Raw genomic sequence first — 18,260 nt, 5'->3', positions numbered from 1 at the left:
ATAAAGAAAGATAAATTATTACCATTTGTGTCAATGGGTTGTTAATTTAACTAGGATTATAAGAATAGATATTTAAAAAATAAATAAAAATTCATTTTAAAGATTTACAAATTTCAAAATATAAAATGAGTTGTGTTTACTTGATAATTGATACCACTTAAAAAAAAAGTAAGCCGCCTACCAGAGAGGCTATTAGACAGAAGAGAAGATTCCAAAGAAGTCATTCATTCACTTTTATTTTCTTTTCCATTAATTATTATTCAAATTTAATTAATTAAATGATTAAATTAATTTGATTGAATATATACCAAACTGTGGGAAAACTCAAACAAGAAGCAAACAGCCACGAGAAGGCAAAAAAAAAAAAAAAAAAAACCCAGCAAAAACTCTGAAGAAAAGTTCGTTGCTTTCTGCTTCACTGCGAAGATGAACGGTGGTCCATCTGGTTTCAGTGCGTTAATTCTTTTTCCCGAGCCAAATAATCATCTGGGGTGTTCATTTTTCACACCCGTTTGTCTTTTTCGTGTCTAAGTTTTCTCCTTTTTGATTCCAATTTATGATGTTCCAATGCTTCGTTATGTGTGTCTTTGTTCGCAGCAAATGCTCCCGTCACAAGGGCCTTCATCATCGCTTCGGCGCTTTTCACAATCTTCTTTGGGATCCAAGGCCGTTTCGGCACTCTGGGGTTGTCGTATCAGGTGCCGCCCCTTTTTCCTTTTCTTTTTAATTTTTCGTTCTTTTTTATTTTTATGTAAGAAATGGTGATTAGGCACATTGTGTTTGTTTTAAGAATGTGTAACTGGGTTTTCATGTGCGTTTAGGACTTAAGGAGTGAATTGGGTTGGTCATTTGTTTTGGAGATTTTGATTTTGATCCTAAATTAGTTTGAATCCCTTTTTTTAGGTAATGATTTGGATTTATTTAAAATTGCCTGGCATGATATGTCAAATTTGTTATGATAAGGGTATTTAGGACTTAGGAGTGATCCATGTGGTAAAATCTACATTGTTTTAAAATTGAGCTTCAGATTCATTTCCTTATTTCTCTTGGAATTGTAGTTAAGGATAATGCCATTAATGAACAAATCTGGAGTGAATATTACTTGTTCATTATATGCCTTTCTAGAGTATTTAAACACTAGAAACACTGGAACTGTGTTATTTATGGTGCAGACGTGAACTTATTGTGCATTAGCTATGTAGTCTAACACTCTAACCCATTATTTTCTCTGTGGCAGGATATTTTTGGAAAGATTCGCCTTTGGAAGTTGATCATGTCCATATTTTCCTTCTCGTCAACACCAGAGTTGATGTTTGGACTGTATCTTCTATATTACTTCAGGGTCTTTGAGCGACAGATAGGTTCCAATAAATACTCAGTAAGTAATTTGTATTTTGTAAGTTTATATTCAGGAGTTTATGTGCCATCTTTAGATATATTTTTGGAACCAAGTTCTGGCTAATAAAAAAAATAAGGTATATGATTAGTTAGATTGATTTGCAACATTTTCCCCTGTTCAAAATAACCACCTATCCATCATCATGTGCCTTGATGCATTATGTTCATTTTTGAAATACCATATCTACCTCCATCATTGGTTCTCCATACCTTACGAATGCACGTGCACACAGTAGAGGGGGAAGGATGCTTTTCTGTACCTTGTATGCGGTTTCAAATATCTGTGTGTGCCCTTTATGCAGGTCTTTATCGTGTTCTCCATATTAACTTCACTACTGCTTGAGGTCCTTGCTGTAGCACTTTTAAAAGGTATTATTCTCAATATTGGTCTTCATATGCCTTTCTTTTAATCTTTTAACTTTAATTAATCTCCATATATGTTTTTTCTTTCAATACATTTTGCTTAATTTTTTGGTTGTGCATGTCATGCCCGTTCATGTGGTGAATTTTCCTTGACTGTTTTTTGTCTCATGTTTTGACCCTTTTTATGGCATTTGGTGACCTTTTTCTAATACCGATTTAGTGAGGAACACGTATAGCAGGATATATGGTTCACAGTTTATGAGGCACCTCCCTTCATATGAGATTTTATTGCCAATATAACTTTGTGCTTTCTTAGTATGAACCTCTTTGGTGCCTTCCTTTCTCAGTACCAATAACAAAATGTCTCAGTGCTATTTAGGCAATGCCAAGAAAACGGCTTGACAGTGCACATTTTGGAGTACATAAAGTGATTTCTTTTGAGTTTGACCATAAAGAAGTTAGAGTTTTGCATTTGAAGTTTTGTTTAAAAATTTAATTCTTCAAGTTATTATAATATTCAAAACAATTCAATTTCTTTTGATTTAAAGGATCAAGGATTGTTGTTTTGTGTCAATAGCTTGTATCATTAGGTGAATGAATTTCAGGACATTTGGCATTATGCTATCGGATTTGTTCGATTAGTTATTCCTTGAATCTAATACTAATATATGAAATTATTTTGGTATTAATTCGGTAAATTATTTGACTACCAAAACTGTGCCTTAATCATGTTACTATTTTACTTCAAAATGCCTACCATCAACTTGTTAACATTTTCCGTTTTAATGAGTTAATAGGTTTGGAGTTTACTGTTGACACTACTGTTTTTCTTTCTGTAAACAATATCTTAAACATGTTAACTATGCTTTAGTTCTGTAAGTTCATGTTTTTTAATTTTGTTTGTGAATGGTCCTATATCTTAACTAGTCCAATGACATGAATTCATTTACATCAATACAAGAATGAGTTACATTAGGAGGGTAGTTTCTCTAATCTCTAGTCATTCCATTAAATCTAATTCTGGCTAAAAAGATGGTTTATGACTTTATGCCAGTTCAGATGACGAGATGTTCTGACAGAATGTCAAAACTCTCTGTAAAAGCTAAAGTTTGATTTTAATTACAAAATTTTGAGGAGTGTCAGTTGGTGCTTTTGTAATGGGGTACTTGTGTTTATGTTCATGAAGTTATGATTTTGTTTTCCTTTAACTTCTCATCAGGAAAAATAAGGTAAGTAGCATTTTACTGAAAAAGGGTAGTTATATGAGATTGCTCTGAGAGTATGGCTGCTTATTCCTGGAACACAAGGCAGATCAGTTTTTTAGCATCTGATTTTAACAGCATCACATGAGTTATTCATTTGTGTATACTACTTTGAGTGGGAATTGAAAGCATCTAATGTGTATTGGTGTCGTGAAGCTAGTGATTATGGCTCTTCCTTAATGAATTGTTTGTTTCTGGGAAGACAAGGGTAAGCTAGTGACTAGTGGTTTCTATGAGCCAAACAATTGCTAGAACTCAACAAGTTGGCTTTGCTTATCATAAGTGGAGACAGAATAAAGCGTCCATAATAAAGGCACTTTTCATTTGATACTACTTCCACTGCAGTGTCTGAGTAGATACTCTTTGACATTCTCTCGAACCATAGAAATGAATTGAATTATTTTATTTCTCTAATGACTCAAGAGATTTCACTATTGTGTCCAAGTAGATACTCTTTGAATTGTTTATCACCTTTTCATTTGCTAAATGAGGCAAACTGGCTTATCCATACTCTTTCAAAAGATGGGTTGTGTTTTTCCAAAAAGAGTATGTAATTTGAGTCCTAATTTCCTGTAACCAATATCATTTCATCATCAATGTCAAATTAAAGACTAAGCATAATTCACGTGTAATTTTCACTGAGTCTTTAAGCCTGTTAAAATTCTGTGGCGGTAAAGGATGTTAGAAGGCATTTTCAAACCTTATTTTTTAATAAAAGAGAATTTTATTATGAAGATAGAAAAGAGAGGCAGAAAAGCAAGAGGATAAAAAATCCTTGAGAACTAAACCAAGAATAGTAGGAAAAAAGACTAAAAAACCAGTAGTGAGAAACATGCAACACATCACCAATCAGTTAAACATGGGAAAGCAGCCCGTTTGATCAACAATCTGGATTTTTTTTTTCTTGCTTCAATTCTTTTTGGAATTGATGCCCAGCTCATTGTGCAGTTGATTGATGCTTTATACACTCTTCAAGCCCAAAGGGTGTTCACATGATGGAGTGTTTTAGAAATGAAACAATTCTAAGGCATGTTCCTAACTAACATACCACATTGTTATTTATCATAGGAACTGGTTGGCTCTAATATCAGAAGTATCATGACAATTGACAATCCTGTAAATACCAAATTATCTTTATTTGAAAAGTCATCCTTTGGAAGGCTTGAAAGGTTACTTCTATAGGGTTACCTCAACCGTCCAAGCATAAAATCTTGACTCCTCAGACTCTACTTTCAATCTTCATACTGTGAACTGGCTTTGTATTGAAATCAACACCCAACCCATGATTATGATATCTTCCGTCAAGAAGTTTGAAAACTAGGAAAACATATTACTTGTTTATTGTAGATGATTTGCCTTATGGCAACAGCATACTTTTAAGTAACGGTGCAAATGAGTCAAGCCAATCTGAGCACATGAAGCCCAAACTTGGCTTCAAAACAATAGATGCTTAAGATTGACTCTTTTATTTAAAGGAGTCAAATATAAAGCTTGGGTGTTATTAATGTGAAGCTTGAGCTCGACTTTTTTTAACTCATTTATAACGTAATTATCATTTTTCACTCTATCAAATTTAAAGTATTTTCTAAGTTTATTAATTTAGTATTTAATAGACATTTCATGCTAGAATATGAAATAAAAATTTAAATGAAGAGTTAAAGAATCTTTAAACATGGAGGTTAGGAAATGATATTGTTTTAGATAAAATTACAATTTACTAAGTACATTGTTTTTCTCATCTAAAATTAATACTACCTATAGTCCTTTAAATAAGAAACAAATGAGAGCATTTTTTGGTCCTAATTATAAGAAATGTAAGCCACTTTCAAACGCATCAATTGCTATTTTTCTTTTATACCATTAATTTATTGTGATGTCTATTAATGAGACATCCGTTCATTTTCCACAAAAGTGGATGTATTCATTGAGCTATTAATAATATAATTCATACTCATTGGTTGAAGAAATTATCCCTTGAATTATGAGAAGTGTCATTAAATGTAACCATCATTTAAACCATTTAATTCTATGGGTATTTCTGGAATAAATATTAAATTTATGACATTATTAATTAAATTTACTAATTTAACTACTTCTATTGATCTTGATGAATTAAGTACTTGTTTCTTATATAAAAGACCAGGATCATTATGCAAACACATAAACTCACAATCTATTCATGGGCTTTTAGTGGCAAACTTATAAAGTTTGAGCTTGACTTATTTATATAATTTAGTCTATAGTCAAGCTTGAACTTGTTAGTTTTGTAAATAAACAAGTTTGATTGAGTATTCAACAAGTTAAGCTTGAATAACTCAAATAATTTTTCTCATTTACACTCTTACTTGTAGGAATGCTGAATGATATTGAATGTCCTGCCTTCTTTTTTTATAGTGGCAAATGAAATGTACATATTATTTTAGAATTTGATAGATTTATGTCCACTATTTGCAGATCCTACAGCAAACCTAGTCACTCCTGGACCATATGGCCTTATATTTGCTTCATTTGTACCCTTTTTCTTTGACATTCCAGTTTCAACACGGTTTCGTGTGTTTAGCTTCCTCTTCTCAGACAAGTCATTCATATATCTAGCTGGTCTTCAGGTATTGTTGAACTGAATTATGGGTGCTTATATCATTTACGCATTTCTAGAATCATTCAGTGTCTGAAAACTAATTTAAATTATTGTAGCTTCTTTTGTCATCATGGAAAAGGTCTATCTTACCGGGGATGTGTGGCATCCTTGCTGGTTCCTTGTACCGTTTGAATGTCTTTTACATTCGCAAAGCAAAGGTAAATTTAAGTCTTAAATTTGAGTTTTTTTTTTTAATTTTAGATTTTAGCAATTATGTATCAGTGCAGGTGGCCAGTAATATGTTTAGCTTTTATTGTGGATGCAAGCTTTCTCTTAAGGAAAATATGTATATAAATATATTGTGTCAGGTTTAATTGATATTGTTAACCAAAATCAATCTTATAATAACATTTTATCAGATGAGTCTTTCAATAGTTATACCGTTGGATTGGAAGGTTCTCTCCCACATCTTCATATTAATTGAAGATTGCTTTGTATTCCATTCATCCATTGATATTTGATGTGTCTTACAATTAACAAACATTATAATTTTTAAGAAAAAGTTTTTACCAACTTTTTAATCCCACAAATTTAAATTAAAAAAATGTGGTGAGTCTAATGCCCTGACCAACGTATCAATTTCTTATAATGAATTAGATTGATTTAAGTGGCCTTCTATATGGAGCTATATCTATATATTCATACCATGGCAGTAAGTATTTCTCGAATCACGATACAATACCTGTGATTTGATGTGATTCGGAGGACCAGCAATGCGAATCGGACTGCATATCGTTCTTGTAGCTGAACCATTACCTGAATTGTGTGAATTGCATGAGAATTATGACTTCTGTTTGAATTGCATGATTCTGGAACAAGTTAGGTCGCGTTGCAGAGTCCGCTATAATGGTAATTGCAGCCGCACCTTATACGCCATGGGTTTGTGTCACATCATGAGTGTTGCATCGTCGATCAGGCACAGCACAGCTACAAAAAACTTTGACGTGTTGCAGAAGAAGGCGGTGTTTAGGGTTCAGCATTCAGGAAGAAAGGGAGGGAAAGAAAACCGTGTCAGGTGTGGGTATTGGGTATTGGCCTTGCTGGTTGCCTTCAAAATTTACATGGCTTGTAGATGCCAGGATAGTTAAGTTGTGGTCACGTGAGTTTTTAAAACTCCTGCTGCAGTCCTTCTCTGTTAAATCTAAATAGTTAATTGGGCTGGCAATTATAAACTAAAAAGCCCAACAGATAGTCTTGGCCCTTGAGTTATGTTAATAATATATATATAAATATTATTGATCATGAATCTTACGAATCACGATATGCGATTTGATTCGGAAGCTTTCCAATACATGATTTGTATCCTGATTCAATTACCTTGATTCATACATAATATACTAGTGGCTGTTTATGTTTCTAAAATTTGGCATACAATGTTGATATTATAAATACAATTTGTGCTTAAATTAAGCACCTTCTATATACACGCGCGCGCACGTATGTCCAAACAGAGATTAAGTTCCTTATGAGTGGCATTAGTTTACTGTCTTTATTAAGAACCATGGGACAGTTTTAAGGATAGAACAGCGGAACTTTTCATTTTTGCAATGCATTCCATGGGTTGGGCATTGTATAGGACTTAGAGATTAGATGCTGCCTGCCCTTTTATCTGGAAACCAAAATGCTAGCTGGTGATCTTGTTCTTGTTTGAGGTTGATGGTGATAAAAAATTTAGATTTTGTCTAATTATCAATATGACTCCACAATGTGCTTCCTGCATTCAGTGCCATTGTTTAGGTATATAGATATCTATCTAGTCTCTACTCTCTACATGCAAGTCTGCTATATGATATATATCCATATTTATCTTGTTACAGTCCATTATATTGCTATCATTCATCTAATATTATTTAGTGTAACTTCCATGAAAAACTATTTTTAATGTTTAGACTATCTAGTTTTTCCACTTTTTCCCACTTTTTCTCATTTTCCCGTAATTTGAATGTATTAATTTCAAACACTATGCATTATATTGTTATACCTCAAGTGATTACTGGGAAGTTATTTGTTTTGCTTATGTGATCCTACACTGCAGTTCCCAGAGATGATCTCATCATTATTTTCAAGAATTTCGTTGCCATCTATGGGGAGTCCACGTGCACCATCATCAGCAAGGAATGTTGTCAGGAATTTACCTTCCTATCCAACTCACCAAATGGAGGCAAGTTTTACTTTGTGCTTGTAATTCTTTTATGGTTTGATTTGCATATCTTAGGCAGCTATGCATTTATGATTTTGATGACCCTATCAGCTTTCTATGCAGCCGCAATATTTGAAGCTGGGTGTGTATGTATTAATCTCACAAATGAAGCCAATTCCCTTTTAAACACAAACATTAATATTCATATGCATATTAGCTTGTGTAGCAATAAAAATAAAATAAAATATGCACATTAGCTTGCAGCTCCTGTCAAATCATTTGCCACTGTTGAAAATATAATTGAATCAAAGCAAGTTGGTTTTAAAGATTTAGCTGAAAAGTTTGTCATGCAATTTAATGTAGTGATTTATTACATTCAATATGTCAACATTCCTTGAAGCAATATGTAGAGGATTCTGTACCTTCTGACAATTAATACAATCTGTTGACTTCAGAGAAACTACCCTGCTCCAATGCAAGCTGCAGTAGAGCCAACGGAGGACTCGATCACTACCCTTGTCTCTATGGGCTTTGACAGGAATTCTGCCAGACAAGCCCTAGTGCAGGCCAGAAATGATGTCAATGTGGCCACCAACATCCTACTGGAGGCACAGTCGCACTAATTCCATAAATGTAGCGCATAAATGAGAGCCGGATTGTTCTGAATTGATAGATGGAATCCTAATCAATGAAGGATTAGAAATTCACTAATCATGATGTGAGGATGTTTGTGAACTTCAGGCATTCCTATATAGTATCATCCTCAAGGACTCCTGCTTTCTGAGGATCATTTTTCCCACCTTAACTTGAATCTTTAGATAAAATATCTTGAGTACTGGCATTGATAGACAAATGAGTTAGGATCCTGTACAAAATACTTGCAACATATGGAAAATTATGCACATTTTTATGAAGTGTGAATCAGATATTTGTAGTTGCAGGTTCTTCTGTGCCACCCACAAACTAAATTAAAAATCATATTGCAAATTGTTGAGGTTAATTTTGTGTCCCAGAAAATTGGGTGAAAAATTATTTGAAGTATTATATGTAATCCTTCTGGTAACAACTAGGAGTTTATAAGCCGATGTCGAATTGGAAATGTAATTCACTGTTTCACACTGAGATGAGATTGACCGCAAACATTTAATGCCCAAAATGTGCTCTGTTGTGATTGTCGTGCGGTAAATTACATCAATACGTTTTGTGAATTATACAAACATCTTTTTAACTATTAAAGTAACCTTTCTTGTAGGAAAAGATAGTGTAATATATGAGTGTCAATGTAATGTTTTCAGACATTAAGGGGCATTGGTATAACATATGAGATGTTAGTGTAATGTTTTTAAACATAAAAAAATTAGTGTAGAAATAGAAAAATGAATAATATTATGTGGAATTTGAAAAAAGTTAAAAAAGAGTGTAATTTGCTGATATACAACAACAACAACAACGCCTTATCCCACTAGGTGGGGTCGGCTACATGGATCAACTTCCGCCATAATGTTCTATCAAGTACCATACTTCTATCCAAACCATTAATTTCGAGATCCTTTTTTATAACCTCTCTTATAGTCTTTTTGGGTCTTCTTCTGCCTCGAATTGTTTGTCTTCTCTCCATCTGGTCTACTCTCCTCACTACAGAGTCTACCGATCTTCTCTCTACATGCCCAAACCACCTAAGTCTATTTTCCACCATCTTCTCTACAATAGGCGCTACTCCAACCCTCTCTCTAATAGCTTCGTTTCTAATTTTATCCTGTCGAGTCTTACCACACATCCACCGCAACATCCTCATCTCCGCTACACCGACTTTATTCTCATGTTGGCTCTTGACCGCCCAACATTCTGTTCCGTACAAAATCGCCGGTCTTACCGCAGTCCGATAAAACTTTCCCTTTAGCTTGATCGGTACCTTTGCATCACATAACACCCCCGATGCTTTTCTCCATTTCATCCATCCTGCTTGAATGCGATGATTCACATCCCTTTCAATTTCCCCATCATCCTGTATTACAGACCCAAGATATTTAAACCGTGTGACTTGAGGGATAATATGGTCTCCTATTTTCACCTCTGAGTTAGAAACTCTCCTTCTTTTGTTGAACTTACATTCCATATACTCCGATTTGCTTCTGCTTAGGCGAAAACCATGTGTTTCTAGAGCTCGTCTCCAAGTTTCCAACCTCTCATTCAACTCCTCCCTCGACTCTCCAAGGAGGACTATGTCATCTGCAAAAAGCATGCATCTCGGCGCTATCTCTTGGATTTGTTCCGTGAGGACATCCAGAATTAAGGTAAAAAGGTAGGGGCTAAGGGTTGACCCTTGATGTAAACCAATTGTGATGGGAAAATCGTCTGACTCTCCACCCTGTGTCCTAACACTAGTCGATACCCTATCATACATATCTTGGATAGCTCGAATATAGCAACCCTAACCCCTTTCTTCTCTAGAGCTTTCCACAAAATCTCTCTAGGCACTCTATCATACGCTTTCTCCAAGTCAATAAAAATCAAGTGCAAGTCTTGTTGGGCCATGCGATATTGCTCCATCACCCGCCGTAATAAATAAATCGCTTCCATGGTCGACCTTCCCGGCATGAAACCAAATTGATTCTCAGTAACTTGAGTCTCCTTTCTTAATCTCCGTTCGATCACTCTTTCCCATAATTTCATGGTATGACTCATGAGCTTGATTCCCCTATAATTTGCACAATTTTGTATATCCCCCTTGTTCTTATAGATTGGCACTAACGTGCTTCTCCTCCATTCCTCCGGCATGCGTTTTGACCTCATAATTTCGTTAAAGAGTTCGGTGAGCCACTCAAGACCTCTATCTCCAAGAGTTTTCCACACTTCAATAGGTATGTTGTCTGGCCCCACCGCCTTACCATTACTCATTCTTTTCAACGCTTCCTTTACTTCCTGTTTCTGAATCCGACGATAGTACTTATAGTTCTGGTCCTCTTCTCTTGTGTCTAGACTGCTAGAGTCATATCCATATCCATCATTAAATAAGTTGTGGAAATACGCCTTCCACCTTTCCTTGATATCTTTTTCATGCACTAAGACTTTGCCTTCTTCATCCTTAACACACTTTACTTGATCCAAATCTCTAGTCTTCCTTTCTCTACCCTTAGCAAGCCTATATATAGATCTTTCTCCGTCCCTGGTTCCTAGAGCTTGGTATAGTCCGTCAAAAGCTTGGGCTCTTGCCTCACTCACCGTCTTTTTGGTTTCATTTCTAGCTATCTTATACTTATCCCAAGTTTCAGAATTTCTACACCTAGACCATTCCTTGAAACACTCCTTTTTTACTCTAACTTTGCTCTGAACATTTTCATTCCACCACCACGATTCTTTACCCTTAGGTCCAAAACCTCTAGATTCACCCAACGTCTCTTTAGCCACTTTAATAATCTCTTGGGACATCTTGTTCCACATATCATTTGCACTTCCTTGTGATTGTCCACACCAACCCTCCCATATCTTTTGTTGGAAGATTCCTTGTTTCTCACCCTTCAAGTGCCACCATTTGATCCTTGGTGCTACCAGAGGACTTCTTCTCTTTGCTCTATCTCTAATTCTTACATCCATAATTTGCTGATATAATTAAAATAATGTTCTTTAAGTTAGGAAAAAGTGATATCTCAGTCCAATTATACTTGGAAAATTTGGATGCTTTATTTGCAGTTTACTAAAATTACTAGTCTTAATAAACCTTCCTTTTAATCCTTAAAATTACAAGTGTTTGATCATTTTAGTTATTAACTATATAATTTTCACTTTAATTCTTAGCTTTATGTAATGCCATTTAGTTTTTTTCATTTTTTTTTCAAAATGATATTGGAAAATCAAATAAATATTTAAATGAATGCTTTTTTATATATATTTTAAGATTAAAGTGATAATTTAAAAAAAAATGTTTTGAAGTGACACGTACAATCTCGGGAACCAAAACAAATATGTATTTTATTTTTCTTAAATATGTTTAGTCCCTCAAATTAAAATATGTATTCTTTAATCTTTAAAATTTGTGAAATACTTTTTTTAGTTCCTTTTATATTAAAAAATTACTATAAATTGTGCATCAAATCTGCCAAAAATCAGTTGGGAGAGGCTAAGAAAATATTGTGAATTTGAGAGACTAAAAAAAATATATCTCCAAATTTAAAGGACCAAAAATAAATTTAATCTTTTTTTTTCTTGTGTAAAGCTAGGAGAGGTTGGTTCAATCAAAACTAAGAAGGGACTAAAATTGGGTTAGTTTTATTTCCTGGAAAAGACAATGAAAAAAATTACAATTAATCGTTATTATATTCAAAGATTTGCCAGATCAAAATAGTTTTTTTAAGGAAAAACAATTCTTAAAATAGTAATAGACAAAAAAGTAATCCTCATTTATATTACACGAAGAGAAACATTCACATCAAAACAAGACTTATTTAATGTAAATTTAATTTTGGAAAACTTATTTGATATAAATATCTTTAAAACAAATTATGATAATTGTGATAACAATAATTGAGATGAATAACATAACATTGAAGGAGATACTTCATTAAAATAAATCATGTAATATTAAATAAAATAGTATATGAAATTTTTTATTATTTTTTTTATATTGAAAAGTTTACATGAGTTAAATTTCGAAATCTCACTAATCTCACTATACGCTCAAATAGTTATTGCAAATAATATTCGAAAAAATGCTGCAAGTTAATAGGAACAACTTGTTTATCAGATACTTCTAAATGTTTTCCGATGGGTACATAATGGCAAAAAAGGTGTCAAGAAATGAATTAAGCAGCATCGCAGCAGGTTCCACGAGCACGCTAGAAGAGTTCAAGCATCAAATTAAATTAAAGAAATTTAAAAAATGTCAATGAGCATATATACAGTTCAGAAACACTTGCCACGAAATTCTGCTTCTAAATTCTAATACATTAGCATGAGAATGCTAAACTAAATCATGGTGGCTTTAGAGAATGTGAATGGCATTTGACTCCAGCCTTGCATTAATTGCCCCAACAATATGAGCTCCAGTATTCGAGTGACAATAAATTTTATAGCATATGCACTGAAGCAGGTCCAAACACATCGACGCATAGTTGACTCAGTCATCACTATTTGACAAAAAAAATGTTCATCAGTGCTCAGCAAGAAGCATTATATGATCAATCATGCTGTATTTAAAATACAAGCAGCAACCCTAGAGCCAATTTTCCAAAATGATCACACATGCAGCTAAGCAAATGCAGTTTTGATCATGTGGACACACAACTACATTAATACAACCACATGCAAATTGACTGAATAATAGTTGGATTTGCATTCTAAATGATATAAACAAAACCCATGATCAGTGAAACACTCAAATAATACTTCCATTTTATCGTTATTCCATTCACCGACTTAATTCTTGTACGAGACACATTAATTTCATTACTAGTTTACTACCACTGGCTATTCAAACTAAGACATAAATACACTCACTACCATATGTGTGAAAGAACCTAAGCAGAAAAATGGCTTATTAAAAGTTTGAGATGGAATATACAAAATTGAAGGATCAAGGATACCATAGATGTTGCTGAATTTTCTATGAATCCAATAACTGCTAACGCCAAATCATGATGAGGAATCAAACAGTTGTCCAATGCTTGCACAATTTAAATGAGTATAATAAAATATTTCTCCAAGGATTTGGCAACATGATTACTAACCTTTCAATGCCGCAGCATTAGATGATAAACAAAATAATTCAATGATGAAGATCACAGAAGATGGAAAGTCCCAGACCTAAGTAAGGACACATACTTTAAAGTTAAAGATATGTATTGCATTTAACATCATAGACATTAGACAGGCACGGGAAGTCATCAACAATAAAACTAAAAGAACCAACTTAGATTTCTTCATTGCAAATATTACCATCATGGCAATAAGAAAAATCTTGAAGTAACTTGAAATCATGAGTGTAAGCAAAAGGTCAATGCACCTGCATAGATGAATAATTTAAGCTTAAGTGATCATGATGGTCCAGAAACACCAAACTGATATATATATATATATATATATATAAACCTAAAAAATGCTTCCATAAAATTAAAATGAGAAAAAATCGTCCCATACTCTATCACGCATCATCTTTTCTCATCCCATTAATTACAAAGCTTAAAAGACAGAACATTATAGCATATCATTAGGCCTATCAACCTGTGTGGCTGTGCTAGTCGTTACAAGTCAGTTTTACAGCAGTCCTGAGCTAGGCAGTTAGTTCAGTTGAAGCCACTTGCAGTGGCTATATAAGCTACACTTGCAGTTACTTCTAAATCTCTCTCAGAACCCATGTATAGAAACACACAAACCCAAAAAAGAATCTTTAATTCAAAATTGTGATAGATTCATGAAATTCCTAATGGCCCATTTTGGTACTAAAGCTTTCTTCCAATTGCTAAAATAACAAACAGATTGTTACTTTTTTCGGGTTAGTTAAATGGGAAGTGTGTTAACTAATCGTCCTTTCTTCATTATAAGCATGACAACTAAATAAAAAATTTATACCTGGAGATGGTGATCGATACATGGAAAAACATCTTAACCATAAAGAAGAAAGTTAAAAGAAACATCAAATTCCCAATTATAACATCCATCAGCACCTGCCAATGAAAACCATAAAACATTCATCATAATTGGCAAAAATCCAGACTAATTATTTTGAGAAAAAGGGTGATTTTAATATAGATATCTGAACCTTCCAGCATATTGATACTAATGAAGAGACGCTATTAGAGGAACCCAATTTTCCCTTGCTGCTTTCCAAGATCAAACATCTGTCTTCAACAAATGATAAAGTCCTCATATGCAATATATAGTTTAGTAAAAGTAAACCAAAAGCTGGAATTTTAGACTTTATGCACCTAAAGCATTAAAAAAGGATAACATCTACAAAAGAATGCATACAAGATTCAAAAAGAAGAAAAATGACAGCCAATTTCCAGAGTAGTCCCTGCAAAGTTATGAAAAAGTATCTCCTTGTTAGTGCTGGAAAAGGTAAAAATGAATGAGTATAGAGTACAGGTAAAAAATTGAAGATAAATTGAATCTCATTCTCATTATTCTGAGTATTACACATGCCATATGTTAAAACAAATTTTATCAGCATCTGTTATTAAAATCATTATTCTGTTAGAAAAGGCACTCTCACATAGATTCATGCATATTATTCAAGTAAATTCTAACCTGATTATAAAACCAAAACAAATACCTCACGTGCATTGATAGGGCCAAAATGCAAGTAGCAACTTTAGTATATAATTTGTTTATTAAATATCCAAAATCTATTGAAGAGATATTTTTCATATAAAGTTTAAGAATCCCCAAAAGTAACAATGTAAATCCAGTTGGAGATTCTAATTATCCAGTTCAAAACTGATAATGCTTCATGTTTGTTATTATCAGACAATAAAAATACAACTGCTCATTATCATCAAATAAAACACTAATGTCAGCGATAATGCTAACTGAAAGTCATAATTGCAATACTCAGAATTGTAAAACAATTTAGTGTTCATTAATGATACATAAAAACAACATTCACAATGATATAATTATACAGGATGGTAGTGCAGGAGGAATAATGGAGGAGCTCAACCATACATGAAACTTCATTGTTTCTTGATTGATGACATTGTGGAGGAGATGTCTATAGGCCTTGGGCTTGTGAAGTATCAAATCTATTACAAGTATCTGCAACAGGGAAGGGGAAACAGGGTAATCTCAAAACAAAACTAAGAGGTTTCAACTTATAAACCAGTGGCATAAGGGAGTACTAGGCACCATGATTTCACATTCTATGTATTCGTCTGCAACAGCCTTGCAATTCTCCTATAACACAAAGAGGTCTCAAAATCAGTTCATTAACTGGGAAATTCAAAACAAAATAGAATGAACGATCATGGATTTCATTTTTTTTATGTAAAAAAGAATACCTACACATTTCATCAAGCGAATGTTGCCAGGAGAATACTGCACGTAAAGTGTTTTGACAGGACACCAACACTGAATGCATCTGTAACCCATTGGTGATGAATTTATAATTCAGATTCGATCAAAATAGCACCTTCATAACAGCCAGCATCCAGAAAACACCCATCTTCTACAAACAGAGACAAAGGCACCTCAACTGTGAAACCCAACATGAAAATTGAAATAGAAAATGTATTAAAATTTAAAATTATAGGATGATGCATTTTTCTCTCAAGGAAGGTTAATCAAGTCGCAAATTAACTCTTAAAACAGCCAAACAAAAATGACTGCACAAGATCAAGTACACCAATAAAATTGAAAAGTCTACACCATGATAAGAAAGACATACTACATGCATCATCACAGTTTACTCAGCCCCTAAGTAAAGAAACAAACTCTGGTTCCTTATCTAAGAATAACCCAACAAAAGGGAAATTAGTCAAAAAAACGGAGACTTAATCATTATGTCCAATTGTCCAAATCACAACCACTAAACAGAAAAACAACCTAATTCCCCCTTTGTTCACACAACAAACACGAGCTTTTATTGAAACACAAAACCTCCAGCAGTAACAGTGATGATCAAACACACATAGCAATTCCAAATTCCATGCATAGTGTAGGGTGAAGTAAAGATCTCAAGCGAATTTCGTGTGATTAACCACACATAATTTCGTCATGTCGGAATATTAATTAACAATAGGTTAGAATCCGAATAAGACCAACACATGCAACTCCATGTTTCTGTTTCAAAGACGAATTGAATAAAAAAAAACTAAATTGAAAAGAAATTGCAAGCATATTGTATGATCTAGAAATGAAGGTGATATTATTGAAGTCCAGTACCTACAACATTACAAACACTGAAAGAAAATTAATGAATCAGCAGAGTGCAAGCTTACCTCAAATAAACACAATCATATGAGAAGCAATGCATTCAAATTGTGTCATATATGGAGAAGCGGAAGAAAAAACCCAACTTCTGACTTCTGAACTGCTAATCCTTTCAGAACTTGCTTGCCCAAGGTTTGGGCTTTGTTTTTGTTTGAATTTTTTATTTGAAGGTTAAATTAAGAGTATTGCTAATTTATTAAATATACAACATATTTAAAGATATTGTTTAAGGTTATTTTATACATATTAATAAGAATCAATAAATACATAAAAAATAATAATAATTTTATAAAATTAATATTATCATCATTAATTTATTTTTTATTTTTATAATTAATCATATCATTAATATTATAAAGAATATAAAAAAAATAATTAGTATTATATTAAAAATTAAAATACTAACTACTTTATAATACATTTTTTTACATGATTATTAGTATAAGTGAGAAAATAGTAATTATAAGAGAATTTAAAAATATTAGTACGTTATATAAAATAAGGATCTTAGATAATGAATGATGTTCATTTTTTGTTTAATTTTGTTTTTACACCCTTTTCAACTTCTTTATTTCAATTATATTTAAAGTTATATTTCAAATTATTTTTTATTAATTGGTAAACTAAGTTAACTAGACCATTTATAATAATTTACATATACTATAACTAAGTTAACTAGACCATTTTAATAACACGCGTGTATATAGACACAAATGAAATACACAATCAATGGAAATAAATAAAACTAACATTACTAATGAAAATAAATAAAACCAACAATACTCATGAAATGAGTTCATGTACAATATCTGTATATACATGGAATATCAATATAAAATATATACATAAACTACGCCTGATCCGTGCGTCGCCTGCATCTAGACCTAACATATACTAGATGGTCCTGTGTCACACTCCTGGCCAACCTGAGGCATTCTTCGATCACCTCATGTGTCAATGAGCCAGGCGTGACCACCCCTAGACTCAGATGACGCTCCAACCTGTTACATACAAAACAAACTGATTACACAAATTATTATGCAAATATTGAGGTAAATGACGTAAATTATTAGTATTACATACCACTGCATGTCTAGGCTCCTCCGCAGATGTCGACGATGCTCCTGGCTCCGACACGTGAGGGATATCCGTCTGCGGGGCCTGAGGGACGACTTGGGGCTACGGGGCATGACCATGAGGCAGAGGATCTAATGCATGGCCTGGTGTCATGAAAGGATGGGAGATGCGGAAGAACCAGTCCATGTAGTCACTGGAACACTGGCCTGGCACAACGCACACCTCACCTGCTGGAACGATATGATCCTCGTAGTGCATCCACCTATCGTGTATATCATCATACGAGACCCATGAATCGACAGGAGGAGCAAGAATGGTCTGCATGTAGCCAAACTGCCGCACGACCCTCTCCGATCGGTAATAAACAGCAACAGGCCCCCAGCGCAAGAGACCGGAATAGCATGATCTGACATGGAAGTCCCGGACCTCCCGGTGCTCCCCATAAGGGATCCAACAGACA

At 33.6% G+C, this 18,260-nt stretch overlaps 2 protein-coding genes across 4 annotated transcripts; one reads left to right on the top strand and one right to left on the bottom strand.

Moving 5' to 3' along the window:
* The first annotated feature begins 300 nt into the window (after positions 1 to 300).
* Positions 301 to 8,801, top strand: LOC114406626 (rhomboid-like protein 20). The gene is made up of 8 exons (XM_028369386.1): positions 301 to 451; positions 598 to 698; positions 1,238 to 1,378; positions 1,701 to 1,767; positions 5,478 to 5,629; positions 5,718 to 5,819; positions 7,697 to 7,822; positions 8,257 to 8,801. The coding sequence occupies exons 1-8, from the start codon at positions 427 to 429 to the stop codon at positions 8,422 to 8,424; spliced, it is 882 nt and encodes a 293-aa protein (XP_028225187.1). The 5' UTR covers positions 301 to 426; the 3' UTR covers positions 8,425 to 8,801.
* Positions 8,802 to 12,517: 3,716 nt separating this feature from the next.
* On the bottom strand, positions 12,518 to 16,874 carry LOC114406625 (protein arv1 homolog). Of its 3 annotated transcripts, none has more exons than XM_028369383.1 (10): positions 16,732 to 16,874; positions 15,797 to 15,986; positions 15,641 to 15,688; positions 15,461 to 15,550; positions 14,765 to 14,810; positions 14,556 to 14,638; positions 14,366 to 14,460; positions 13,733 to 13,799; positions 13,525 to 13,600; positions 12,518 to 12,924 (listed from the first exon to the last, which is right to left on the bottom strand). In XM_028369383.1, the coding sequence occupies exons 2-10, from the start codon at positions 15,881 to 15,883 to the stop codon at positions 12,764 to 12,766; spliced, it is 753 nt and encodes a 250-aa protein (XP_028225184.1). In that variant the 5' UTR covers positions 15,884 to 15,986; positions 16,732 to 16,874; the 3' UTR covers positions 12,518 to 12,763. The 3 variants fall into 3 exon arrangements, with proteins under 3 accessions (XP_028225184.1, XP_028225185.1, XP_028225186.1); XM_028369384.1 differs by having other exon boundaries at positions 15,797 to 15,959; positions 16,732 to 16,871; XM_028369385.1 differs by lacking the exon at positions 16,732 to 16,874 and having other exon boundaries at positions 15,793 to 15,982.
* Between the last annotated feature and the right edge of the window lie 1,386 nt (positions 16,875 to 18,260).

This window comes from Glycine soja, chromosome 3, assembly GCF_004193775.1.
Source record: "Glycine soja cultivar W05 chromosome 3, ASM419377v2, whole genome shotgun sequence".
Classification (NCBI taxonomy): domain Eukaryota; kingdom Viridiplantae; phylum Streptophyta; class Magnoliopsida; order Fabales; family Fabaceae; genus Glycine; species Glycine soja.
This window is presented reverse-complemented; position numbering and strand designations above follow the sequence as displayed.

Coding starts and splice junctions, on each gene's coding strand:
- LOC114406625 (XM_028369383.1), bottom strand. CDS start 15,883: ATGGGTTACAGATGCATTCAGTGTTGGTGTCCTGTCAAAACACTTTAC. Junction 14,811..15,460: donor AAGAAACAATGAAGTTTCAT/GTATGGTTGAGC, acceptor ATAACTTTGCAG/GGACTACTCTGGAAATTGGC. Junction 13,601..13,732: donor TTTTTCTTATTGCCATGATG/GTAATATTTGCA, acceptor GTCCTTACTTAG/GTCTGGGACTTTCCATCTTC.
- LOC114406626 (XM_028369386.1), top strand. CDS start 427: ATGAACGGTGGTCCATCTGGTTTCA. Junction 699..1,237: donor CTCTGGGGTTGTCGTATCAG/GTGCCGCCCCTT, acceptor TCTCTGTGGCAG/GATATTTTTGGAAAGATTCG. Junction 5,630..5,717: donor TATATCTAGCTGGTCTTCAG/GTATTGTTGAAC, acceptor AAATTATTGTAG/CTTCTTTTGTCATCATGGAA.